The sequence below is a fragment of the Gopherus flavomarginatus genome, chromosome 4 (assembly GCF_025201925.1).
Source record: "Gopherus flavomarginatus isolate rGopFla2 chromosome 4, rGopFla2.mat.asm, whole genome shotgun sequence".
Taxonomy (NCBI): Eukaryota; Metazoa; Chordata; order Testudines; family Testudinidae; genus Gopherus; species Gopherus flavomarginatus.
In genome coordinates this window covers 142,482,640-142,509,959 of record NC_066620.1, presented here as the reverse complement: position 1 = coordinate 142,509,959, position 27,320 = coordinate 142,482,640, and the positions used below count along the sequence as shown (strand labels likewise).

Sequence of the window (27,320 nt, the reverse complement as noted above, 5' to 3'; positions counted from 1 at the left end):
AGTGGCGAACATGTCGGTGATCACACGGACATGGCTGCAGACTTGTTGTTCCGACGTGCCCCGAATCAACCAATCGTCCAGATACGGGAACACGTGGATACGACTGCGCCGAAGCTGCGCCACAACAACTGCCATGCATTTCGTAAACACTCTCGGGGCCGTGGACAAGCCAAATGGGAGGACTGCAAATTGGTAATGCAGAGACCCCACAACGAAGCGAAGGAAACGTCTGTGGGGTGGCCAGATAGCAATGTGGAAATACGCGTCCTGCATGTCGAGGGCGGCGTACCAGTCTCCCGGATCCAGGGATGGGATAATGGTCCCCAAGGAAACCATGCGGAACTTCAACTTCACCAGGTACTTGTTGAGCTCTCGCAGGTCGAGGATGGGCCTGAGGCCTCCCTTGGCCTTGGGGATCAGAAAGTAGCGGGAATAAAACCCCTTGCCTTTCTCGTTCTCCGGCACCGCCTCTATAGCTCCTTTGCCGAGGAGCGTGTGCACCTCCTGCCGAAGGAATTGCTCGTGAGAGGGGTCCCTGAAGAGGGACGAGGAAGGGGGGCGGGGAGGAGGAAATGAAACAAACTGCAGGCGGTATCCCGACTGCACCGTGCGTAAGACCCAGCGGTCTGATGTTATTAGGAACCACGCCGGGAGGAAAAAAGAAAGGCGGTTGGAAAACGGGGGGAAAGGATCCAATGGGGAAACTGTTACTGCGCCCTCGGGCGCACCTTCAAAATGAAGGCTTGGGACCAGGCGGGGGCTTAGAGGAGCCTTGGTTTTGGCCCCCTTGGTTCCCCGAGTGCCTGCGCCTTCCGTTCCTGCCGCGGCGCCTGTTAAGGTCCTGCCGCTGGCGGAACTGGAGATACGGCCTGCGCTGTTGTTGTTGTTGCTGCGGCCGGAAGGGTCTGCGCTGCGTCACTGGAGTGTGCATCCCCAGTGACCTCATGATGACTCGGTTGTCCTTTAGACTCTTGAGTCTAGGGTCTGTCTTATCCGAGAACAGCCCTTGGCCTTCAAAAGGAAGGTCCTGTATTGTGTGCTGGAGCTCCGGCGGAAGGCCGGAAACCTGCAGCCAGGAGAGGCGACGCATCGTTACACCCGACGCGAGGGTACGGGCAGCCGAATCCGCAGCGTCCAGAGAGGCTTGCAAGGACGTGCGTGCGACCTTCTTGCCTTCCTCTAGGATGGCCGCAAACTCCTGACGAGCGTCTTGTGGCAACAGCTCCTTGAATTTGTCTGCTGCCACCCAGGAGTTAAAGGCGTATCTACTTAACAGGGCCTGTTGGTTGGAGACCCTGAGTTGCAGCGCCCCCGCCGAGTACACCTTACGGCCGAGGAGATCCATCCGCCTAGCCTCCCTGGATTTGGGGGCTGGAGCCTCCTGACCATGACGCTCCTTATCATTGACGGATTGGACCACCAGGGAACACGGAGTCGGGTGTACGTGGAGGTACTCGTAGCCCTTAGAAGGAGCCATGTACTTCCTCTCGACGCCCTTCGCAGTGGGAGGAATGGAGGCCGGAGACTGCCAGATGGTGTTGGCATTGGCCTGGATGGTCCGTATGAACGGCAGGGCGACCCTGGTGGGAGCGTCTGCCGAGAGGATGGTGACAATAGGGTCCTCTACCTCCGAGACCTCCTCGGCTTGTAGACTCAGGTTTTGGGCTACTCGCCGGAGGAGGTCCTGGTGCGCCCTGAGGTCCAGCGGGGGGGGCTGTTGGAGGAGGTCCCAGCCACCGCTTCATCAGGGGAAGAAGATGAGGAGACCCCCGGCAAGAGGGTGTCTAAAGGGGGGTCTCCCTCGGCCCTCGCCTCTGCCTCAGGAGCCAAAGTGGAGTCCTGTTGCTTGGATCCTTCCTCCCCATCCGGGGAGGGAGGGGGGCGAGACAACGAGGCCTCAGGTGCCCTGCGCTCTGCAGTCGCCGGCCTAGCAGGGGGCTGTTGGGGGCCCTGGGCCTGATGATACGCCCAGGGTGTCCAGAAACCCCATTGCTGTGGGGCTGCGTCCTGCTGTGGAGGCTCGCTGAACAGCGCCGCCTGCCGGTCGGTGCCGAGCGCGTACCCACTGTCCGCCAGCGAAGACACGGACGGCTGCCTCGAGGGCCATGGCGGGGCGGACCCTGGATGGTAAGGGTCCGCGCGGGCCGGCACGGGCGATCGTCTCGGTGCCGGGGACCGGTGCCGGGAGTCGTAACGGTGCCGGGAGCGGGACCGAGTTCTGCCACGGTGCCGGGATCTGGATCGGTACCGGGCGCCGCTTCGGTGCCGGGATCGGGACCTGCCACCGGTTCGGTACCGGGAGGTCGACCGGGACCGGGACCTGCCACCAGCTCGGCGCCGGGAGGTCGACCGGTGCGGCGAACGTCTGGATCGGCTCCTGGACTCGCGGTGCCGGTAACGACGGCTGGAGTCTGACCGCGATCGTCTCGGTGTCGACCGGCGCCGCGAGTGCGACCGGTACCGCTGAGGGGAGCGGTGCCGGGACTGCGAGCGGCGGCGGGATCTGGAGCGACCCTGACGTCGGGACCTGGAGCGAGAGCGAGAGTCCCGGGACGGTGCCGACATCATAGGCTTGCCTCTGGACACAACCCGCACCGGAGGTACCGGGGGTGGTAGCTGAGTGGGCTCGGTCATGGCTATGAGGTCCCGTGCCGAGGCGAAGGTCTCTGGTGTAGATGGCACCACTATCTCGACCCCAGATGTCATGGGGGAGCTTGGCGGCACCGGACTCGACGGACCCGCCGGGCCCGGAGTCGACGGTGCCGGCGGCGCCGCGGCCGATGCTGAGGCCGGGCGCTCCACTCGGGTGTGCCTGGCCGGAGTAATGGACTTCGACGGCCTAGGCTCTGTCCCCGGTGCCGGAGAAGGTCGGTGCCGGGGAGTCTTCTCGGTGCCGGTGCGATCCGGTGCCGGCGCCGACATCACGGCCTGCGAAGCCGCCGGGTCAAGTGCCGCCTCCATGAGGAGAGTCCGGAGCCTTTGATCCCTCTCCTTCTTAGTCCTTGGCTTAAAAGCCTTGCAGATGCGGCACTTGTCGGATCTATGCGATTCCCCCAGGCACTTCAGGCACGCGTCGTGGGGGTCGCTCGTGGGCATAGGCTTCTTGCAGGCCGCACACTGCTTGAAGCCCGGCGAACCAGGCATGAGCCCGGTGCCGGGTGCCGGGAAGGGCTAAGCCCCCGGCGAAAAACTATTTACAACTACTTAACACTTAACTACTACTATCTACTTAACAGTCTAATTAACACTACAATAGAGATAACGATAGAAAAACAAGGAGAGCTAGGGACGTGGAGGACAGCTATGCCGCGCTCCACAGTTCCAACGACCGACACGGCGGTAAGAAGGAACTGAGGAGCGGGTGGGCCGGCAGGGATATATATTGGGCGCCATGGCGGCGCCACTCCAGGGGGCGACCTGCCGGCCCACTGGAGTTGCTAGGGTAAAAAGTTTCCGACGAACGTGCACGCGCGGCGCGCACACCTAACTGGAATGGATGTGAGCAATCACTCGAAGAAGAACCTGTATTATCAATCCACAGAAAAGGCAAAAAACTGGCAAAAGAAGTTTCTTTAGTATATTTGAATAACAAATAAACTTGAAAAAACCCAGCAGTCTGCTTATTGACATTCTACAAGTAGAAAAAAGAAATTCTTCTCTGAGTTCTACCCATCCTCTATCACTTTCATTTTAAGGCAGGGTGATGTAGGGGCTAGGGCACGGGGCTGGATGTCAGGAGACCTGGATTCTATTCCTGACTCTTCCACCAACCTGCTGTGTTAGTCTGGACAAGTCACTTCACCTCTCTGTGCCTCTGGTTCCCTGCCCAATCTTTGTCTGTTATTTCAATTGAGTGTTTCAATAGACTGTAAGTTCTTCAGGGACTGTCTCTTACTATGTGTTTGTACAGAATGTGGTGTGGTATCAGAACCAGTAGGTACTACTGTCATACAAATAATTATAATTTCCTGCCCATCTCCAAATTAGGCAAAATTGCTCTCCTGATTTTCAAATTGCTCCATAGGCTCTCTCTACCTTATCACTCTCACCTAATGTCCACCTACTCCATAATCATTTACTCCCATTGGTTTCTGGTCTCTTTGCTTTCTGTTCTCTGACTCTGAAGAGTTGGGGGCAAGGTCACTCTTTCTGCTATGCTGCCTTATTTATCTCTTTCCGAGCCACCAAGTAACCTCTTTAAATTTTTCCTTAAGCCTTCTTTTTTCCTTTAGTTGAGGATTCCTTATTTCGATAAACTTTCTCAGTGTTTCCTGTGAAGGACATTATATAAAAATAGTTGCATTTTAATAGATACTAAGTCTTGGGCAAACATTAAAATGTAGACTGTGGGCATGAGTGTATTTGTATTTTGTTAATTGAAAGTCTTACAATTTAAAGCAGTCCATAGTGTAAATATAAGATCATTCTAAATCAAATACAAGAAAAGATACAAACCGTTAAACAGGCCCACTTGAAAATATTTTTCCTAGCATGTCTCTAGGAGGTAATATTCCCTAGTAAAATCCCTTTTGTTGTTGTTGTTATTGTAGCTGCTTTGCGCAACCAGAGCCTTTTTTAAAATGTAAATAGATTTTATGTAGATTTCCAAATACCCGTCTAAGGCATTGTTATTGAAATATGACTGTTTACCTATGGTATAGAAATAGAAATTACAGAGATATATAACATAAGCTCGACGTCATTATATACATTTCTGGTTATATCAAATATTTAATACCAGCTATACTTTGGGATTTGTTAGCATCTCCTTTAAAACTTGCCTGAGGCAGTTACAAGATGGAATGTAAAAAGTGGTTTTGATTATCGTTTTGGATTGTCACCTTGAAAGTTTGGGTTGGGTTTTATAGGCATGGAAAAAGAACACACACTGACATACACACAACTGCTCCTTTTCACTCTGCCTCCCTTTCCCTGTAGACGATGCAGTGCAGGAACAGCTCAAGAGCAGAATAGACATGAAAGGATTACCAAGTGGAACTATTTGAGAGAGACCTGGTTCATTGTTATTTGAAAACAGGAATATGTAAGTGACCAGATATCTCTAAATTGTTACTACTACCTGGTGGATTTTTGAGTGGCCAAGTCAGGTATGCTGCTGCCAAAAAAAAAAAGAAGTATCTTCAGCTTTTGTAGTCCACTGAATAAATAGGAAACATTTAATTCTGAAACACTAAGAAATAGTGGTTCAAGGCTATTCAGTTTTTCAGTGGGAATTTTTGTGTCAACCTAATAATTCCCTGGACTTCAAAACTAGGATGCTACATTTGCTGCTGTTGGTTTTGGTTAACTTTCTAGGTAATAACTTATTGGTTGAATTTAAGTTGGAGGCTTCTGAGTCTTGATGTTTTAGGTCTCAGTGGTTGATTCAAATCTGCAGCCTCTACTAAAATCTTATCCAAGGTGGAAGGGAATCTTATAAGAGATGGGAATATCATATGTTCTCAGATACTAAGACAATGGGGGTCCATATAAAAGTCGAGATAAATATACAGAATATGGTTCCTTGGATATTTTACCCAGTTTTTGTTTGGATTGCATGTGCAGAGTAAAGGGCTGTTGTGTCTATGATACTTTTACACACTGTTATGTGTTCAGATGCTGACATACTAGAAAGAATCTGATAAATAAAAAGATCATGTGGGAGGAGGGAGAGGGCAATGTTAATTTCAACATTGTCTCAAAATTTAATTGCAAAGGGAGAATTGTTATTGAGCATGTCTGTTTCTCAGTGTGGTCCCTCAGGGATTGGCCCTTGACCCTACAGTATTCAACATTTTTATCAATGACCTGGAAGAAAACACAAAATGATCACCAATAATGTTTGTAGAAAACACACAAATTGGGGATGGTAAATAATGAAAAGGACAGGTCGCTAACTCGGAGCAAGCTGGGTCACTTGATAAACTGGGTGCAAGCAAACAATATGCATTTTATGATGGCTAAATGTATATGTCTAGGAACAAAGAATGTAGGCCATCCTTACAGGATGAGGAACTCTATCCTGGGAAGCACTGACTCTGAAAAAGATTTGGGTCATATTGGATAATCAGCTGAACACATGGGCTGCATATATAAGAGGCTTGGGGGCTGGTAAACCTCTCAAAAAAAGGCTCGCCTTGCAGGGGGCAAGAAATGCCAGATGTGGTGTGGGTCACCTCCATTTGGTAGCGTGCTGGCCCACAGCCTTTGGAGCTGGAAGCTCCCTAGAAGTTGGGGATGCTACCGGTTCCCAGGCCATGTCCCCACCTGTGCTCTGCCCTGAGGCCTCACCCCTGCTTGGCCTCTTCCCCTGAGATCCCATCCTCGCTATGCCTCTTCCTGCTATCACTCCGTCTCTTCCCACCCCTGCTCCCACTTTTAAAAGTGATGGGGCCATGGACCCCTTCCCCTCTCCTGTGTTCCGGCACCCCTGAGCTGAGTTGCTCTGGCATCAGCACACAGCCTCTCATTGGCTGGCCCAGCTGTGAGACTACTTCTCCTGCTGTGCGTATTGATGTCAGAGCAACTCAGCTAAAGGGTGCTGGAACAAGGCGGGTCAGGGGCCCATGGCCTGATTGCTTTTAAAAATGAGAGGGCTATGCCTCCCACTCTTTTCTTGCCTTAAGGGCGATCAACGGAGAAGGAGGGGGCAGACAGGAGCGAGTAAAGTGTGTGGAGGGGGCTTCAGGGGAAGAGATAGAGCAAGGATGGGGCCACAGAGGGAAGAGGCAGAGGGGGGCAGGGCCTTGGATCTGGGGGAGGGGCATGGTCTGAGCACCAGTCCCCCCACTTCAAGGGAGCTTCCAGCACTCACATAAGCCTTCCCAAATGAAAGAGTCACAAGGCATCTATAGCTGAACATGGGCTCCAAGAGTGATGCTGTGGCCAAAAGAGCTAATGCAGTCCTGGGATGCATAAACAAGGGAATCTTGAGGAGGCATAAAAAGTTAGTTTACCTCTGTATTTGGTGCTGGTGTGGCCACTGCTAGAATACTGTGTCCAGTTCCGTTGCCCAACTTGAGAAAGATGTTGATAAATTGGAGAGGATTCAGAGAAGAAACATGAGAATGATTAAAGGATTAGAAAACATGCCTTATAGTGATGCACTCAAGGAGCTCAATCTGTTTAGTTTAACAGAGCGAAGGTTAAGGGGTGACTTGACTATGGTGTGTAAGTATCTACATGTGGAACAAATATTTTATAATGGGCTCTTCAATCTAGCAGAGAAAGGTATCACCATGAGCCAATGGCTGAAAGTTGAAGCTAGACAAATTGAGACTGGCAATAAGGTGTAAGTTTAATAGTGAGGTTAATTAACTATTGCAACAATTTTCTAAGGGTTGTAGTGGATTCTCCGTCGGTGACAGTTTGTAATCAAGATTGATTTTTTTAAAAAAGATGTGCTTTAAGAGTTTTTAGAGGGAAGTTCTGTGACCTGTGTTATACAGAAGATCAGACTGGATGATCACAGTGGTCTCTTCTGGCTTTGGAATCTATGGATTGTGCTTTTCCTTTAAATTCTTTCAGTTTGACTAGAAGTTGAGTGTCGAGATTCTTTGTAACTGACACCCATGCATCATAATGACTTGAGCATATTAACGTCCATCTTTACATTGAGCTTGCATATAGCTCTACCCTGAAATCCACAAGCCTTTGTGAAGCATACTGATCTTTTTCATTTAAGTCCTTTTATTACAGTGGTGCCTGCTACTCCTGCTATCGTTATATGTCTGTCAGCATTTCCATTATAAACCTTATTTTTGAGGGGTTTAAAACCTAGCCATTTTAATTCACATTGGTCTGAAACTTGCTATAGAAATTCTCAACATAGAGCAGGTGCCACTTTCTTTTCTTTTTTTCTCTCTATGTTTGATTTAAGCCCATATAGCTATTTTGGATTTAGAGCACAAATACAGTACATGGGGTTGGGTGGAGTAACTTTTTTTATGCAGAGCAGGGGCTAGGGAGGATCTAGGTATAAATGTCTGGATTTTGAAAATAAAATTCACTGAACAGTCCTGATTGCAAACAAAGTCTTTGTCATATCAAATAGGATGCTCTGTGTTATTTTTAATACTAATTATGATTCATACCACTTAAGAGCATGCTACAGACACTGCAGAAAACATTTGATTTTAGTGAACTTTTCATGCAAACATTTAAACAGAAATTGTTACATTGACATGAAAATTGCACAATACAGTGACAAAAAAGAAGGATGAATGCTCCTGTTCATCAGACGCACAATCTTCACCTTACTTTCAAATCATACCTGCTCCAGTGAGGCAGTTGCAATGTCACATATCTTCTGAAATATTCTGCAATGATGATCCTATTCATTTAAGGCCTGAATTAAAATCTACTGAAGAAAATCAGTATACAGGCAGTCCTCAACTTTACATCGTTCGAGTTATGACGAACAACACTTAATGACATTTATAAAATGTCTTTGCGTTTAGACTTTACGATGTTGGTTTCAACTTTGATGCTCGATCCAACATTGTTCCTATGGAAAATTTGAGTTATGATGTTTTCAACTTAAGACGCGATTTTCAGGAGCCAATTGTGTCATAAATACAAGGACTGCCTGTGTTACCATTGCATTCCCTGGGCTTCATAGTAGGGCTTTGCATCATATTTCCATGGTAGTAGGTTTCAACAAATTACAAATGACCTAGATCCTCAGGGGTGTCTCAGGTAACTGGGAGTACAAAGCTGGCCTAAATCTACCTTTACACCCTCAATGATGGCTGGCTGTGGTGAAATGAGACTGGTCAACAGGCTGCTAACTTGCACCAGCTGCCAATGTCCACAATGAGCTGATATAAAGGTGGCAGATCAGTGGAGTTAGGAATTCTGTGGCCATGCCACCTATGTCAGCTGTGTGGAGTGGTGGTGGGAAGCTAGTATAGGAAACATAAGCCTACTTTGTGCTGGCAGTTTGGTGCATATCCATCTATCTATCCATCCATCCATCCAGAAACTTCTAGTATATGGGCCTACTCACTGCAGGATCTGAATGGCTCAGACAATTTGATGAGGCATGTCAAATAATCTGTATTTTCATTTGACATTGGAGATTTCTGGAGACTTTAAAATGATTTTCAATTTGATTTTTTTCTTGGCCTAGGCCTCTTAAAACAAAGATGAGTAAGTTAAAGGCTTACCATCAACTGAAAATGAGCCAATTTAAGAACAAGTTAAAAGTAGTTTCAGGTGCTGTGCCTGCCTGTGTCCCCTGCCGTGATGTCCTACTCAGGACACCAAGAACTTTGAGGCACTGTTACTGCTCTGCCTCGGCAAGTGAGAGTTTTGCTGCTTCTAAGCTGTGTGTCAATTCTCTCTCTTCAAGACTCTGCCAGTCTTAACCTTGCCTTGCAGATAACAATCATTGAACCCTAGTTCCTGAGTTCCCCAGAGATATCTCCCCACAGTGTCCAGTCCCTCTCACTGCACTCTCACAGAAATTAATTTGCTGCCTTCAAAGAGACAGAGCACACACCAGCCTGTTAGGTTACCTGATGTCTAACACCTTACCAATATACAGTGATGAGATGGCTTTGTAATAAAACAAGAATGTTTATTAACAGAACAGAAGTTTAAGTGATACTAAGCAAGTATGGTATGGTATGGTTACAAACAAAAAGAAAAAAACGTGCTTTTTTGTGATGACTAAAACTTAATCTAAGCAAGTTACAATCTTTTGCCTACACAGTTTTCGTACATTGTTACCAGCATCTCCAGCCCTATAGGCCGGGGAACCTAATGTTCAGAGAACCAAAGAGCTCTGTTTTCTAAATGATGAATAGCTAAGGTTTCCCTTTGCTCCCTTATTTTATCCAAAGTCAATTGACTCTGCCTCAAGAGGCAAGAAGGATTGCTGGGGTGCAGACTCTTTCCCTCAGTGTGCTCGCTAAGATGCTGCTCTTTAGCTTGATCTTTTTGTTTATCTTATATGTAAATGTACTTGCATTGTCCTCTGCCAGTAATCAAGCCGGTCAAAGAGAGAAATACACATTTCTTTGTCTTGGGCAGGCTAGTTTTATGCACTGCGTCCCAAATGCATTTTAAGAACGTATTTTTCAGCACGCACACACACACATAACTCTTTGACCATAACCTGTACATATATCCCGCAATGATTTTTGGGACCAGTGTGTCACCGGTTTGCACATGATGCCTTACATGACACCTTTTAGAGGCATATTATGACAACAGTGTGTTGGGAGTGATGAGTGTGTCAGGTCTGAGACCAGTTACAGTATGATTGACCCTCTGCCAGTTGGCATTTAAGGGTTCCCAGGGTCACACTAGCTGTTTATTGTAATTTTACAGGTGCATTTGCCTATTTTTTTTAAAAAAAAGTTCAGTTCCATGTTGCTGACCAAAACACTAAAAAAAATTAGAAATAAAAACTGAGGGAACTGTGTGTGTGGTGAGACAGTAAAACTGACTATTTAGAAGGAGCAGTCAATGCATGAAGTAAACAAACTGGAGGGAATTGAGAGGTGGGAGTGGACTCAATGACAGAAAATATTTTTTCTCTAGCCTCTTTTACTTAATCCCTGAGCTTGCAAGTCTCTGAGTAGGAGCATGCACCTGAGTGGAGTCACATTGAAATGTACACATTTAATTGCAGAACTGGGGCCATAGGATGTATTTCTAACAATAGGATTTTAAAAAAATGTATTGGACTGAATTGAGACTTTGAGGTTCCCTTCAAATGTTTAAAAAAAAGGATTAAAATTGCTTGTATACAGTATATGCTCCACCACTGTATGGCTAAAACAAGACAATTAAACTTTCATTCCTTGGTTAATTCTTATTAAATATTGAATTGTGAGTGTTGTAGCTGATTCTTCTGTGACAGAGAATGGATGATGGAATTCGTGTTTTCCATCTCTAACTTCTGATTCTATGCTCATTCTATAAAGCAGTCAGACCTGGTAAGAGCCATCTTAGACTCAGATTACAATACCTTACAATGAAATAGTACCTTGCACCATGAGTAGTCCTATTTAAGTCAATGGGGCTCCTGGTGGACTTAGCTACTACTCAGTGCAAGTAAGGGTATCTCAGTCTTGCTGCTGCAGAGATTCTGAGGCAGAAGTTGACTCAGCACCCTGTCACTCAAATCCCCACCAATATAGATTAATTGATCCTCTGTTTAGGTCCCAGTTAACAAGTAGGGCCACAGCTGAAGGGTTAATTAGAAGGGAAAGCAACCTGAGCAGTTGGGAGCAGATGAATAGAAAGGAACGAAGCCCTGGAAGGGGGAAGGGGAAAGTGGTGGAGAGCCAGAAGGAAGATGGAGCTGGCTGTTGCTAGTACCATTCCCTTTTTCCGCAGAAGCAAGAGGTGGGGAGTTGATTGGGAGTTGTAAATAGTACTACGGGTAATGGCCTACTAGAACACTGTAATAAAGCATGGTGGTGGTGAAGGTGGCCTGGAATGAGTGTAGTCTGTACCTAAGGCAAGAGAGACTCCCAGAGAACCACCCCATGACATTGAACTTTAGTGAAAAAGGTTATTGCTGATTCACTGATTAACGGACCATGAAATCCACCTTTCCAAATCCAAAGGAACCACTTCCTCCCATGGTCAGCTCATCACTCAGAGATGGATAGGGTCAGGGAGGAGAGAAAACTACCACACACATAAGCAGTAGAAGAGGGCAAAGAAGAGGAAAGAGGCCTGGAAAATTTGGAACCTCTCTTAAAGAGAAACCAGAATTTTGTAAGAGTGAGCAACAATCATTTGTACTATTAAACAATACTTGAGCATCTTTTTCCTTCTAAATGATGTTGAAAATAATATTTAGCTTTGGGCACACAACCTGCCAATATGCTGTCTGAAATACAGGCTACTAATGTGAATATCTGCTATATTTTAGGGAAAACGTACTGTAGTTCAAAACATCAAAAAGTGTAGATATGATTTCTAATGCAGTGGCTGTTAAACTCCAAACAAAATCCAGCTGTGTGAAAAATGTACTGCTCCTCATTTTTCCGGTGATACATAGAGCATATGTATTTTGTACAATAGGAGTTCAATTTCTTTGTGAACTTATCGTACCTTCTGCTGGCTATACTAAGTATTGGACTTTGCTTATATCTGAAATGTTCATATCTGGCAAATGGAGCAGCATTTGTACATGAAAATCAGAGAGTGAGTCATAAGATTAGAATGAATGTGCATGGACTTTAGCTTTCCTGGAGTTGAGAAGGGAGGTACTGTAGTGATGCAACTTATTGTAACTGGTCACAAAAGCACAAAGCTTCCAACTAGATTTTTTTCAAACAAAACATTTTTTTATTTTTTTAAAGGATGTTTTCAAAAAGTAGAACAATGTTCTAATTGCTAGGTGTTGTTTTGTTCCGTGTATGAAAAATATGTACTTTCAGTTGTTCAAAAAAGCAATGAAAAATTTTTTTTAACCTTAATGTGTTTCTCACTCTTTATAATTCAAGAAAGACTTGAGATCTGGAAAACATGCCTTCCAGTGAGAGCCTTAAGAAGTTCAATCTATATAGCTTATCAGAACAAAGGTTAAGAGGTGACTTGATCATTGTGTATAAGTACCTACATAGGGAGATTTCTGATCATAGAGAGCTCTTTAATCTAGCAGGCAAAGGCATAATGATATTTCAGTGTCTGAAAACTGAAGGCAGATAAATGCAGACTAGAAATAAGATGCACATTTTTAACAGTGAGAGCAATTAACCATTGGAGCATTTTACTAAAGGATGTAGTGGATTTGCCAGTGCTTGAGGTCATTAAATCAAGATTAGATGCCTTTCTAAAAGGTGTCTGCTGTGTTATGCAAGAGATCAGATTAGATGATCATAATAGTCGTTTCTTGAAGTAAAATCTATGAATCCTTTAGCACACAGGTGAGCACTCCATATTTAAAGATGCAGTTCACAGTAGCCAGAATCGTGGTTACATCATTCAACACATGTTCAAGATGCAATGTATTTGATATAAAACTGAAGTGAATAATGGTGGTTGGTCAAAAGCTTCTGCTGTTATTAGAAGCTTGAGGCTATGAGGAAGCTCTTCTAGCTGACTCATTTATATAGAGCAATAGGTGTGAATGGCACTTTATAGATTTGATTATGTGTAGTATTTCTGCTAAATTCTTTTTAAATGTACATCCATAGATTGTAACATACGTTGCTGTTAATGGGGTCAGGATTTTACCCACATGGCATACTGAATACATTGTTTACTATATGGATACATCCCCTGTACATGGCATGTTCTGAAAATAATTCTGTGATCCATCAGATATTGTGAAGCTCCTACATGTTCTGAGGAAAAAATGCAGCAAGGAACAAAGTTGTCTTAAGTGCAAATCCTTGATTTACTGGCATCATCTTGAGAATCTTCCCTTTAGGAAAGGTCAATTTTCATTAAACACCCACATACATATATGAAGTACATGTCTTTCCGAACTCTCTTTTCCCCTTTTCATTATACTTTGTTAAAATTCACTATCCTCCTGCACATAGAACAGTTATGTATTGATCCATAGCTATGTCAACAAGTTAATGAAAAGTTTGAAGAATATTCATTTATTCAGTCCTTCGGATTGTTGTGGCTATCTATCTATATGAGCCAGGATGTATATGTAAGTTGCTAAGTTATTGGCTTATAAAAGGCTGAATGGGTTACTTATTGAACGTACCAAATATGATGTGCCTTTCATCAATATGTTATGCCACAAATCTGGAGTGTTTTACCATTTACTTTAGAATCAGCAAAGCTAGTAGAATACATTTGCACTAGTGTATATACGTGGTGTCAGGCTATCGAATTGATCAGAAGATTGAATATGTCACTCTTGGGTTTAGAACAGGCCTGCACAATATGTGACCCTCGGGCAAGCGGCGGGGTGGGGCTGCTGGGTTTGCTCCCTGCCCGGGGGAGGGGCCCACCTCACAGTCCTGCACACACCAACCTCCCTAACGGCCAGAACCGCACGTGTCTCCGTCTCCCACTACCCCTGCCTGGCGTACAGTGGGTGTGTCACTTCTGGGGCTTGCTGAGGTGGGAAGCACTGGGCACGAAGCAGAGCCAGTAAGTGCCAAGCGAGGGGAGGGGCACCTGGCCTGGGTTCAAGCTGCAGCTCGGAGGTGGGGGAACTGGGCCGAGACTCCCCCTAAGCCCACTCCCTTCGATTGGGGGTGGGGTGGGGCAGCTACTACACTGGTTGGTCCAGGGCAGCCTCCATAGTGATTGAACTGTCTATGGTCAGCCAGGAAATCCCCAGGGGAGACGTACGTGTGTGTGTGTGTGTGTGTGTGTGTGTGTGTGTGTGTGTGTGTGTGTGTTTTGCACCTGCCCTGCCCCAACTGCTGCCCCCTTCCCTGATCCAGGGACCTTCCCCCTCCCTGGCCCCTATCATACTGCCCCTGCCCCCCGGGCTCCCTGCGGCCCCTGTGTTTGTGTGTTGGACAGTCACATCCAATCCCTTTACATTGCCCCCCTTTCCCCTCCCCTTAGTTCACAGTCCCAGAAAATCCCTTCAAACTGTCCCACTTTTCCCCTCCCCTAATTTCATGAGGGGATGACGAGCTGAGGGGGTGGGCGGGCAGTGGCGGTGAAGCTTTATACTTGGGTGGGGTGAGGAGGCGAGCAGCGAGTTGGTGGCTGGAGGGGGGCATCCATTTTCAATATTTTAATTTTTGGTAATGCTTTGTGCAGTAATATAGTGACCCCTGGGTATGTGATGGTGGGGTTGAGCTGTCATCTGGTCACCTTATGCATGCCATTTCTCCCCCCTCCCGAAACCTTCCTTTGTGGCCCACAACTGTTTCCGCGGGGCGGAGATGGGAAAGGAGGGTTTGTTTCTGCAGGGCGGGCGGGTGGCCCTGGGAGGGTTGTTTCTGCGGGACTGTGTGGCACTGAGGTCGGGTGTGTGTTTTGGCAGGGCTGGGCAGTGCTGGGGCGGGGTGTGTGTTTCGGTGGGGCTTGGCGGTGCTGGTGGGGGGTTTGGCGGGTCCGAGGGGTTTTGGCCCTCAGCTATTTTCTTTGGAGTATTATGGCCTTTGCCACTTTTGAGTTGGGCAGGCCTGGTTTAGAACATGTGTAACATGTCTGTGGAGTCCTGAACTTCAGCTTTGCTTCTGAAATTGTCTGTTTTAGTGTTATTAGAATACAATTGTCAGCAGCAGTTAACTTGTGTGAATTGTGAATATGATAAAACACAATAGAGCAACATTCGTACACTGATGCCCATATGGAGTAGCTCACTGTGCTTTCCAATGTGTAACTACTGTAAAATACAGTAAAAGCTCTGTTATCCAGAACTCAATAAAATCAGAAAGCTCAATTAACTGGCATTTCTGATCTCTCTCAATACAAATCTTCAATCTAGTAACTGGGACTAGTATACTGCCCAGCACATTCTGCACTCTACTTTTATGCAAAAGAGGCAGAAGACAAGCAAGCAAGCTGATACCAGGTCTTTAATCAAAAAAGCAGCTTCCAGGGCATGTCATAGGGTCATTACAGATTCAGCCCAATCTCCTACACTTTCTACAGCTACAATGCTAATTGATGTTGATAATGAGGACCTGAGGCACTGCAATATTCTGAAGTGTCTTCTGAATCATCAAAGAAGGATTAAATATGTTCAGTATAGTTTTAGTGTTAAGTGTATTTTTAGTGATCTGAGTTTATGCCATGTGCTGCCCATAGTGATATGTAGTGTCATAAGATAACCTACTGATAGAAAACTTTACCTGTATACACCCAAGTTCTTCAAGAAACCAACCACTCTGCAGTGCAGTACTGCTACTGGATTGGTAAGTAGCTGTATACTATTTTATACTTTATTCATTTTATTGTATTCTGATTCTTTGAAAATTGGTATTCCAAATTCTATAACTCTCAGTTAACCAGAATATTCAATTAACCGGCGCTCCGCATTTCCCCAACATGTTGGATAACAGAGCTTTTACTGCAATATAGAAATAGAAGTCTAACCAGAAGTAAAGTGAAAAGTGAGATTTTCAGTGTATGCAGAAAATTCTTTGCTACATTGCAGTTGTATTTAACTGATTTATGATTTGGTACCACTCTTCATATACTGTTGGTGGCAGCAATTAAATAGTCTGTGAGGTTTGTCGTTTTAGGCCATTCATTTTGCCATTTGCTGTAAAAGCAAGCTGCATTAATTTTCCTTAGCGCTCTGAAAATTCATAGTTGTAGTTCTTTTGAAAATAAATGCATACTAAAATAGATTAGCAACTACTTAAGGAAAAAGGGATTGATCTTGTCCCCACTGAGCTCACTGGGGGCAGCATCAGACCTGAAGTTTCTTTCATTGTGGGTCCTACGTAGCTGATATCATGGATGGTACCTCTTTCGTCAGCAAAGTGGATATTCTGTACAGTAAGTTAATGAATGGTAATAGTCTGACTATAGCTTTATTTTCAAATCTATCTCAACATGTGAACATATCCTTGTGGTATTGGCAATTGTACCATTAAGTGGTTTATCTTCGCAGGCAGTAAGTCTGGGGGAAGGGTGCTGCAGAAGCCCATATTCTGTCATGCAAAGGCAGTTGGAACAGTATCCATGAATAAGGAAGATCTCTTTCAAGCCTCTTGGATCTAGAATGATTACTGTACACTACATCCCAGACTGATAACAGTAAACCCTAAATACCACTCTATATGAATTTTGTAAATGCTATGTGTTGTAACGGGGGCATAAAATGGGACAATGTTTTAGACCATTGAAAAAAATTATTGTCCTTGTCATGGGGCGCCTGCCCACACTGGCAGAAAAGGGGTTAAAAGCAGCCCTAGGGAGGCTGTGTGGGAGGCAGCCTATCAGAGAGAGGCTGAGAGGAGCAATTAATCAGCCAAAGCAGGTCCATATGAAAAGGGAGCTGCATGGCAGAGAAGGGAGTTCTGTGTTGGGAGCCCAGGGAGGAAGGACTGAGTCCCTGAAGGGCTGAGAGAACTGCCAGCACCTTGGACAGAGCAGTGTTGCCAACAGAGGCTGAGAGAGCGAAAGACAGCTCCTGGATGGCTGTTGGGGGTTGCAGATGAGGCCCTGACACAAGGGCAAGGAGGGTGCTGGAGCCACATGGGAAGTGGCTAGATCATGAATTACAGTTTGCCACTGGAGAGAGTGGCCAGACAGTAAACTGTAGGTTCACCCTGGAAAGAGGCGGGGGAGACATGGAGTGTGGCACAGCCGGAGGGCAGTGTCACTGAAGAGGACGCCACAGTCCTGGGAGTGATGTGGGTCCAGGAACAGAAGTGACAGTGGGAAGGACAGCACCAGAAGAGAGTACAGTGCTAATTCCCTGGACAGCCAGCAGGAGGCACTGCAGTGGTGAGGCACCTCCCATCACATTCCTATATTTCATATCCCTCTTCTTGTTAAATTAGGTGTCTTAGTCATCACGCTGGTAAGTCTAATCATACAGGCCTAAGAAAGAGGGGGAAATTATAAAAACTCTCAAATTCCCTAAACAGTTTTGGGGAGAGAATAATGTTACAATATTATAGTCTAATAACTCAGGATCTTACAGAGCTAGAAGCAAATGATGGGTTATTTTGAACAGCTGTGTATCTCCCCTTTTCCAGTGGTTTGAATTTTAGTCTTGATGGATCAGGCTCTGTCAGACATTAAAACTGTCAAAAGTTCACAACACCTCAATTCTTGTCCTGAACCTCAAACACGTGTAACTTTTTTAAGGTGAAGGTGGGAGTTCATCCACATTTGAAGAAAGAAAAGGAAACTTATTCTGACATATTTTTTGGTTTGTGGCTTCTGTTTGCAGGTGCTGGAAGTTTTGGAATGTTTAGGGTGGTCCTGGGAATATAGATTAGTATGCAGAAAGCAGATAAGGCTTATCATTACAGACTTTGAAACTTATCACATGGATATTGGCACTGTATAGGTGAGGTGTGTGCAGAATCACATATATATATATATATATATATATATATATATATATATATATATATATATATATATATAAACTTTGTATGCAATGGAATGATCAGGAAGACTTGATACAGTATGTATTACAGAATGAAAAAAAAGAAACTTTCAGGGTAGTCTATTTATAACATGTACTTCTTTAAAATGTCATTCAAATGTAAGGCTGAAATTTTGCTCTTCAGTGGCGACCCTCCAAAATGTAATAAGTAAATGACATGAGAATTTCCTGCTCTGAAAGTTACCAAATTTATGTTCTTTTAGGTTTGTAAAAGAAAAGGTTACTAGATCAAGCCCCCATAAAACAGTAAATCTTAGCCCTCATCACAGACAATTTTTTAAATCGAGCTTGTTTTTTTTTCTGAAATATGTGCTCTAGGAATTCTGTTGGGGAAGTTCTATGGCCCGTGTTACGAGGTCAGACTGGATGATCATAAGGTTCCCTTCTGGCCTTAGAAACTGTGAATCCATTAATCTAGTTAAATCAATTTGCAGAATGTTGAAAACACATCTGCGCAATCATTTTAGCATTGCTTATGTAGCTCTGATTTCTGAGGTGCTCAATCTCCTTTGCAAATCTTTATTATAAATAAAGGAAATGGTGAGTCCTTAAATTTTCACTTTAATAAAGAATACAAGGATACATTCTAGAAGCTGGGAGCAGACATTTCAGGTTATACAAAAATGTACTACACATTTTACATAAATTAAATTATATCCATCTAGTCATGAGAGAAAATATTTGTGGTAACTAGGAGTGGGTGTGACCAGCAACCCATTGAAAAACCCGCAGATACAGCTGCTTTATTTAAAAATACATGCCAACATCTCACCACCTGTAAAGGGCCACTGTGTAGAGAAACAAACATATATTTTTCCAAGCTCTCTCTCTTATGAGATGAAGCTTACCTATGTATGCTCACAGTTTGCACATGGCCTTTTTATGAGTACAGGAACACTTTGTATTTTGCCACCCTGCTGTGATTTTTTTTTTTTGGACAATAGTTAATTAACACTGCTCAAAGCAGCAATGAATTAAGATTAATGCTTGTCAAAATGGAAAGCATATTTTCGTTAAAAATAGAAAGAAGCTTTTTTATTTTGATTTTTTTTCTATTTTGTGACAAAAAAATTAATTTTATTTTGGTGAAAGAAAACCATTTTTTCTTACTTCCTGTGCCTGCCATCTCCCCTTTTTCTCCCACTGGAGAAAAGTAGTTGCAAAGACTTAGTGATCCTAAATCCCTTATTGACTCCCCAGCTAGGTAGAACTCCTGCTGAAGTCTGTGGGAGTTTTGGATGAGAAGGGAGAACTGAATAGGCCTCAGTTTCTCCACATATCATACTTAAAACCTCAGCTTCACCCTGAGATTTTACATCTTGTGTGCATGTGTGTGTGTAAGGGGTAGAGATTGAAAATATTTTGCACATTTTCTTCATTGGGTAAATTCTGTTTTTAGAAATCTAGATTTAAGTCTTACTCCTGGATATAATACCTCCCAATACCATAGTACCTGAGAACCTCTAAAGCTATAATACATTTATCCTCTCAATAGCCTTTGAGGTAGCAAAGTGGATTATCCCCATTTTACAGGTGGAGAACTGAGACACAGAAAGGTTAAGTGATTGGCCCAGTGTCACAAAAAGTCTGGCGCTGGAAACTGAACTTGGTTCTCACAAGTCCCAGACTAGTGTCCTAATCACTAGACTTTGGAACACAAAAACAGGGATTATTTTTATAGTTATTTTGTTAATAATATAATACAATGTTAAAGTATCCTATTTGAACCCTCCCACTTCAACATCAATTTCCTTTTAATTTTCAGTAGCTGCAATCAAAAGCAATTTCAATCCTGAAAAACAGGAAGGGAAAAGAAATATTTATCATGTTTTATATACTCATATATACATTTACAGCATACGTACATGATGGCTCATCTCTGTTGTGACATTTATCTTTGCTTGTGAGGAGAGATATAATAACTCAGTACTTGTGAGTTAACTCTCCTCACAAGCTAGGATAAATGTCAGAGAAGAGTTTAGCTCTTATGTATTCTTTTCCACTGTGCAGGGAATTTATCTTAAGTGTATTGGAATTTATCTGGATGAGATATGGGTGACTTCATCATGGGTAATTTGGGAATTCTTGTTGTGTGCAGATAAATTCCATATTCTTAGTACAGTTGTGATTTTTTTATATATTTTCTAAATCACTCTTGATTTTAAAATCATACAAGTTGGAGCTCTGAACCAGAGGCATTTTCTGGACAAAAGGAGGATAAAAAATGGGGAGGGGGAAAAATGGAAAGAAGAGGGGACATAGGAGAGCAAAAGAAAAAACATATGATCATGTATTTTAAGGACTTTGCTGTGATACAAACAAAGGGCAGGTTTAAGGTGACACATGCAATCTTAACTTTGGCATTTCCTGATTTTTAATTTCTTAACCATATAACTTGGCCATTCTCTTAATATAGCATTTATGTATGGATAGATATACTCTATGATAGCTGTGATATATTGTATTTGAATCACTTGAGAAAACTTTCTCCCAAAGTAATATTTAATTAAAACTCTTCAAGCTTTATACACTTCCTCTCAGGCCTGCCAACAGCAATTCTGGGCCCCAGGAGAGTGTGGGATCCAGGATGGAAGTGATGAATCAGTCACTTCGAGGACTGACCTGTCACTTCTGGGAAGGACCACACTGGCCAATCACGCCAGTCTGTGGGGCCCCCCAAAGCACAGGGCCCAGAGCGGTCACCACCCCACGTACCTAGGAGCCCTGTGGCCCACCCAGATCATTTAAAAGGACCTAGGGCTCCCAGCCACTGCTGCTGTAATAGTGGTAGCAGTGGCCAGGAGCCCCGGCCTCTGGGCAATTGTCCCCTTTGCCCACCCCCTGTCGGCAGGCCTGCTTCCTCTCATTTCTGATTACCAGCCATTTATATTAAAAATATGGGCCTGATTCATGGGTACAGTATATGTCCTCAATTAAGCTGTTCTGGTACTATAAGGAGGCCATGAACCAACTGGATTCAGCCCTCAGGAGACACTCTAATGTTCCTCCAGAGGCATAGAGTGCAGAGGGTGATGCTATCCCTACATCTTCTCACAGCCCTCAGTGTGGGAAATGTAGTGGTAAACTGACTGGGGAAAAGGGCTGAGACCAGAGCACCGCTATATTCTAGCTTTTCTCGGTTGTCACAATGGCCCCTTGCGGTAGCGGTAGCTGAATGCAATTTAGAGGAGCCTTGAAACTGCTCTAACCTCTCCTGGTGTCCAGATTAGAACCTAGATAGCCCAACTATAATAGCAACACAATAATGTCTTAAAGCCTCTATACTGAAGCCATGACTCACCGGCTCAGTGCCTCCCACTGGTTGTCCTGGGAATTAGCTCTTCCAGCCCGGAGTGCTCTCTGCAGATCAGTGTCTTGCCTGCCGCTGGTCCCCATGTCCCTCCCAGACCCCGGTGCCCTTTTATGCTGGGTTCTGCTCCCAGCAGTAACCCACAATCTGGGTCTCACCAACCAGGGGAACCCCCAACCCTCTATCCCCACCTTGCCTCAGTGTCTATTGCCAGTCATCATGCTCACAGGGGCGGATTCCATTCTATAAACCACTCCTCATCGGCACCTGGGCTTGCACCAGCTGCCTCTGCCTATATCTGGGGTGCCCCTCTGCAGCCCCAGTACCATTCATATATTCATAGATTCTAGGACTGGAAGGGACCTTGAGAGTCCAGTCTCCTGCCCTCCTGGCAGGACCAAATACTGTATAGTATCAGAGGGGTAGCCATGTTAGTTTGGATCTGTAAAAGCAGCAAAGAGTCCTGTGGCACCTTATAGACAGCATCTGATCAGCATCCTATACAGCAAACAGGAAAACATCAAAAAAGAGCTCTCCAACCTGGAGACTCTCATAAATAACCACACTTCCATACAAACGGAGTTCACTAAAATAAGACAGGAGATCTACATTACTCACTTCACCCCTCTACAAAGGAAAAAGGACTATAAGCTGTCTAAACTTCTACCTGCCACATGGGGCCACAACAGTGGTACTCCTAACCCACCCAGCAATATCGTCAATCTATCCAACTATACACTCAGTCCAGAAGAAAAGTCTGTCCTATCTTGAGGACTCTTTCTGCCCTGCCATGCCCACAAACATGATACAGTTCTGCGGCGATCTGGAAGCCTACTTTCGCAGTCTCCAACTCAAAGAATACTTTCAGGATAACACTGAACAGCCCACTGATACACAGTTACCCTCCTACCAACAGCACAAGAACACCACCACATGGACTCCTCCTGAGGGTCGAAATGACAGTAAGGACCTCTACATAGACTGCTTCCGCCAACGTGCACAGGCAGAAATTGTGGAAAAACAACATCGCTTGCCTTATAACCTAAGTCGTGCAGAACGCAATGCCATCCACAGCCTCAGAAACCACCCTGACATTATAATCAAAGAGACTGATAAAGGAGGTGCCGTTGTCATCATGAACAGGTCTGACTACCAAAAGGAGGCCGCCAGACAACTCTTCAATACCAAATTCTACAGGCAACTTCCCTCAGATCCCACTGAGGAATACACTAAGAAACTGCATCATCTATTCAGGACACTCCCTACACTAACAGTGGAACAAATCAACATACCCTTAGAGCCCCGACCAGGGTTATTTTATCTACTACCCAAGATCCACAAACCCAGAAATCCCCATAATCTCAGGCATTGGCACTCTCACTGAAGGACTGTCTGGATATGTGGACTCTCTACTCAGACCCTATGTAACCAGCACTCCCAGCTATCTCCGTGACACCACTGATTTCCTGAGAAAACTACAATGCATTGGTGACCTTCCAGAAAACACCATCCTAGCCACCATGGATGTAGAGGCTCTCTACACAAACATCCCACACACAGATGGAATACAAGCTGTCAGGAACAGTATCCCTGATGATGCCAGAGCACAACTGGTTGCTGAGCTCTGTGCCTTTATCCTCACACACGACTATTTCAAATTTGATGACAATATATACCTCCAGATCAGTGGCACTGCAATGAGCACCTGCATGGCCCCACAATATGCCAATATTTTTATGGCCGACCTGGAACAACGCTTCCTCAGCTCTCATCCGCTCATGCCCCTTCTCTACCTATGCTACATTGATGACATCTTCATCATTTGGACCCATGGGAACGAGACTCTGGAAAAATTCCACCATGATTTCAACAGCTTCCACTCCACCATCAACCTCAGCCTGGACCAATCTACACGGGAGGTCTACTTCCTAGACACCATAGTGCAAATAAGTGATGGTCACATTAACACCACCCTATACCAAAAACCTACTAACCGCTATGCCTACCTTCATGCCTCCAGCTTCCATCCCGGGCACACCACATGATCCATTGTATACAGCCAAGCACTGAGGTATAACTGCATCTGCTCCAACCCCTCAGACAGAGACCAACACCTACAAAATCTTCACCAAGCATTCTCAAAACTACAATACCCGCACAAGGAAATAAGGAAACAGATCAACAGAGCCAGACGTGTACCCAGAAGCCTCCTACTGCAAGACAAACCCAGGAAAGAAACCAACAGGACTCCACTGGCCATCACATACAGTCCCCAGCTAAAACCTCTCCAACGCATCATCAGGGACCTGCAACCCATCCTAGACAATGATCCCACACTTTCACAGGCCTTGGGTGGCAGGCCAGTCCTCGCCCACAGGCAACCTGCCAACCTGAAACATATTCTCACCAGGAACTGCACACTGCACCATAGTAACTCTAGCTCAGGAACCAATCCATGCAACAACCTCGATGCCAACTCTGCCCACATATCTACACCAGCGACACCATCACAGGACCTAACCAGATGAGCCACACCATCACCGGTTCATTCACCTGCATGTCCACCATTGTAATATATGCCATCATATGCCAGCAATGCCCCTCTGCTATGTACATTGGCCAAACTGTACAGTCCCTACGGAAAAGGATAAATGGACACAAATCAGATATTAGGAGTGGCAATATACAAAAACCTGTAGGAGAACACTTCAGTCTCCCTGGACACACAATAGCAGATCTAAAGGTAGCCATCCTACAGCAAAAAAACTTCATGACCAGACTTCAAAGAGCAAATGCTGAGCTTCAGTTCATCTGCAAATTTGACACCATCAGCTCAGGATTAAACAAAGACTGTGAATGGCTAGCCAACTACGAAAACAGTTTCTCCTCCCTTGGTTTTCACACTTCAACTGCTAGAAGAGGGCCTCATCCTCCCTGATTGAACCAATCTCGTTATCTCTAGCCTGCTTCTTGCTTGAATATATATTCCTGCCCCTGGACATTTCTACTACATGCATCCGACGAAGCGGGTATTCACCCACGAAAGCTCATACTCCAATACGTCTGTTAGTCTATAAGGTGCCACAGGACTTTTTGCTACAAATACTATCTAGACCATCTCGGATAGACATTTATCTAACTTACTCTTTAATATCTGCAGAGATGGAGATTCCACAACTTCCCTAGGCAATTTATTTCAGTGTTTAGGAAAAATTTCCTAACTGTCAGGGTGGTTAATGTCCAACCTAAAGCTCCATTGCTGCAGTTTAAGTCCATTCGCTTCTTGTTCTATTCTTAGAGGATAAGGTGAACAAGTTTTCTCCCTCCTCCTGATGACACCCTTTTAGATACCTGAAAACTGCTATTGTGTCCTCTCTGTCTTCTCTTTTCCAAACTAAACAAACCCAATTCTTTCAGCCTTCCTTCACAGATCATGGTCTCAAGACCTTTAATCATTCTTGTTGCTCTTCTCTGGACCCTCTCCAATTTCTCCACATCTTTCTTGAAATGCAGTGCCCAGAACTGGACACACTACTCCAATTGAGGCCTAACCAGCGCAGAGTCAAGTGGAAGAATGACTTCTCGTGTCTTGCTCACAACACACCTGTTAATGCATCCCAGAATCATGTTTGCTTTTTTTGCAACAGCATCACACTGTTGGCTCATATTTAGCTTGTGGTCCACTATAACCCCTAGATCCCTTTCTGCCGTACTCCTTCGTAGACAGTCTCTTCCCTTTCTGTATGTGTGAAACTGATTGTTCCTTCCTAAGTGGAACACTTTGAATTTGTCTTTGTTAAACTTCATCCTGTCTACCTCAGAACATTTCTCCAATTTGTCCAGATCATTTTGAATTATGACCCTATCCTCCAAAGTGGTTGCAATCCCTCACAGTTTGGTATCATCTGCAAACTTAATAAGCGTGCTTTCTATGCCAATATCTAAGTTGTTGATGAAGGTATTGAACAGAGCCAGTCCCCAAACAGCCCCCCGTGGTACCCCACGTGTTATACATTTCCAGGAGGATTGGTAACCATTAATAACTACTCTGAGTACAGTTATCCAGCCAGTTATGCACCCACCTTATAGTAGCCCCATCTAAGTTGTATTTGCCTACTTTATTGATAAGAATATCATGTGAGACCATATCAAATGCCTTACTAAAGTCTAGGTATACCGTATCCACCGCTTCTCCCTTATCCACAAGACTCGTTATCCTATCAAAGAAAGCTATCAGATTGGTTTGACGTGATTTGTTCTCTACAAATCCATGCTGGCTATTGCCTATCACCTTACCACCTTCCAAGTGTTGAAGGTGATTCCTTAATTACTTGTTCCATTATCTTCCCTGGCACAGAAGTTAAACTAACTGGTCTGTAGCTCCCTGGGTTGTTTTTATTTCCCTTTTTATAGATGGGCACTATATTTGCCCTTTTCCAGTCTTCTGGAATCTCTCCTGTCTCCCAATGTTTTTCCAAGGAATGCTTTTCTCAGGCTCCTGCCAGCACTAGTCGAGACATTCAGTGACCTGGCCTTCAGTGATATTTTCCTGCACCTGCTCACCGATAACTTCATGTTGCTGGCTGATGAATTTGCTCTGGAGGACTTCTGTACCAGTCTCTTTGATGGCTTCTTCCTCACTGCCTGCTCAAGAAAAGAGAATGTTCATATAGACATGCTAAGATTGCTACTTCACCTGCATCACAAAATGGCACTTGCCAAATTAGAATCACTCCTGAAGGCCTTGGAACCTACCAAGCAGAGCAGCGAAGCTGTGAAGGATCTTTATAACCAGCTCAGTGAGAAACTGGAGCGTCGCAAACCCAGTCCAGCCCAGGTGGCTGAAACTCCATCCATGGAACGGACTTTGCTCACAGTGCCCAGCCCAGCCTCGCTCTAAGCCACATGAGCGGGACTCTGAGATAAGAGAAGGCTTAGATACCTCCTCTGTTAACTCCTCGAGTATTCTAGGTTGCATTTCATCAGGCCCTGGTGACTTACAGGCATCTAACTTTTCTAAGTGATTTTTAATTTGTTCTTTTTTTATTTTATCTTCTAAACCTTCCCCCTTCCCATTTTAACATTCACTATGTTAGGCATTTCTTCAGACTTCTCATTGAAGACCTAGACAAAGAAGTCATTAAGCATCTCTGCCATTTCCAAGTTTTCTGTGACTGTTTCTCCCTCCTCACTGAGCAGTGGGCCTACCCTGTCCTTGGTCTTCCTATTGCTTCTGATGTATTGATAAAAAAAAATCTTCTTGTTTCCCTTTATTCCTGTAGCTAGTTTGAGCTCATTTTATGGCTTTGCCTTTCTAATCTTGCCTCTGCATTCCTGTGTTGTTTGCCTATATTCATCCTTTGTAATCTGTCCTAGTTTCCATTTTTTATATGATTCCTTTTTATTTTTTAGATCATGCAACATTTCATGATCCAAGGTGGTCTTTTGCCACATTTTCTATCTTTCCGACCCAGCGGAATAGCTTGCTTTTGGGCCCTTAGCAGTGTCCCTTTGAAAAACTGCCAATCTCCTCAGTTGTTTTTCCCATCAGTTTTGATTCCCATGGGACCTTACCTATCAGCTCTCTGAGCTTACCAAAATCTGCCTTCCTGAAATCCATTGTCTCTCTTTGCTGTACTCCCTTCTACCCTTCCTTAGAATTATGAATTCTATGATTTCATGATCACTTTCACCCAAGCTGCCTTCTGCTTTCAAATTCTCAACAAGTTCCTCCCTATTTGTTAAAATCAAGTCTAGAACTGCTTCCCCCTAGTAGCTTTTTCAACCTTCTGAAATAAAAAGTTGTCTACAATGCAGTCCAAGGACTTATTGGATGGTCTGTTCCCCGCTGTGTTTTTTTCCCAACATATATCTAGATAGTTGAAGTCCCCCATCACCACCAAATCTTGGGCTTTGGATGATTTTGTTTGTTGTTTAAAAAAAAGCCTCATCCACCTCTTCCACCTGGTTAGGTAGCCTGTA

The 27,320-nt window shown here is 44.6% G+C and overlaps 1 protein-coding gene across 1 annotated transcript in view; it reads left to right on the top strand.

Moving 5' to 3' along the window:
• LOC127050093 (negative elongation factor B-like) overlaps positions 1 to 26,259 on the top strand; it is a 56,411-nt gene extending 30,152 nt beyond the window's left edge. The window contains exon 2 of the mRNA XM_050951624.1: positions 25,818 to 26,259. Within this exon, the coding sequence (XP_050807581.1) occupies positions 25,818 to 26,238 (421 nt within the window). The 3' untranslated portion in view covers positions 26,239 to 26,259. The remainder of the gene's footprint in view (positions 1 to 25,817) is intronic.
• Positions 26,260 to 27,320: the final 1,061 nt, after the last annotated feature.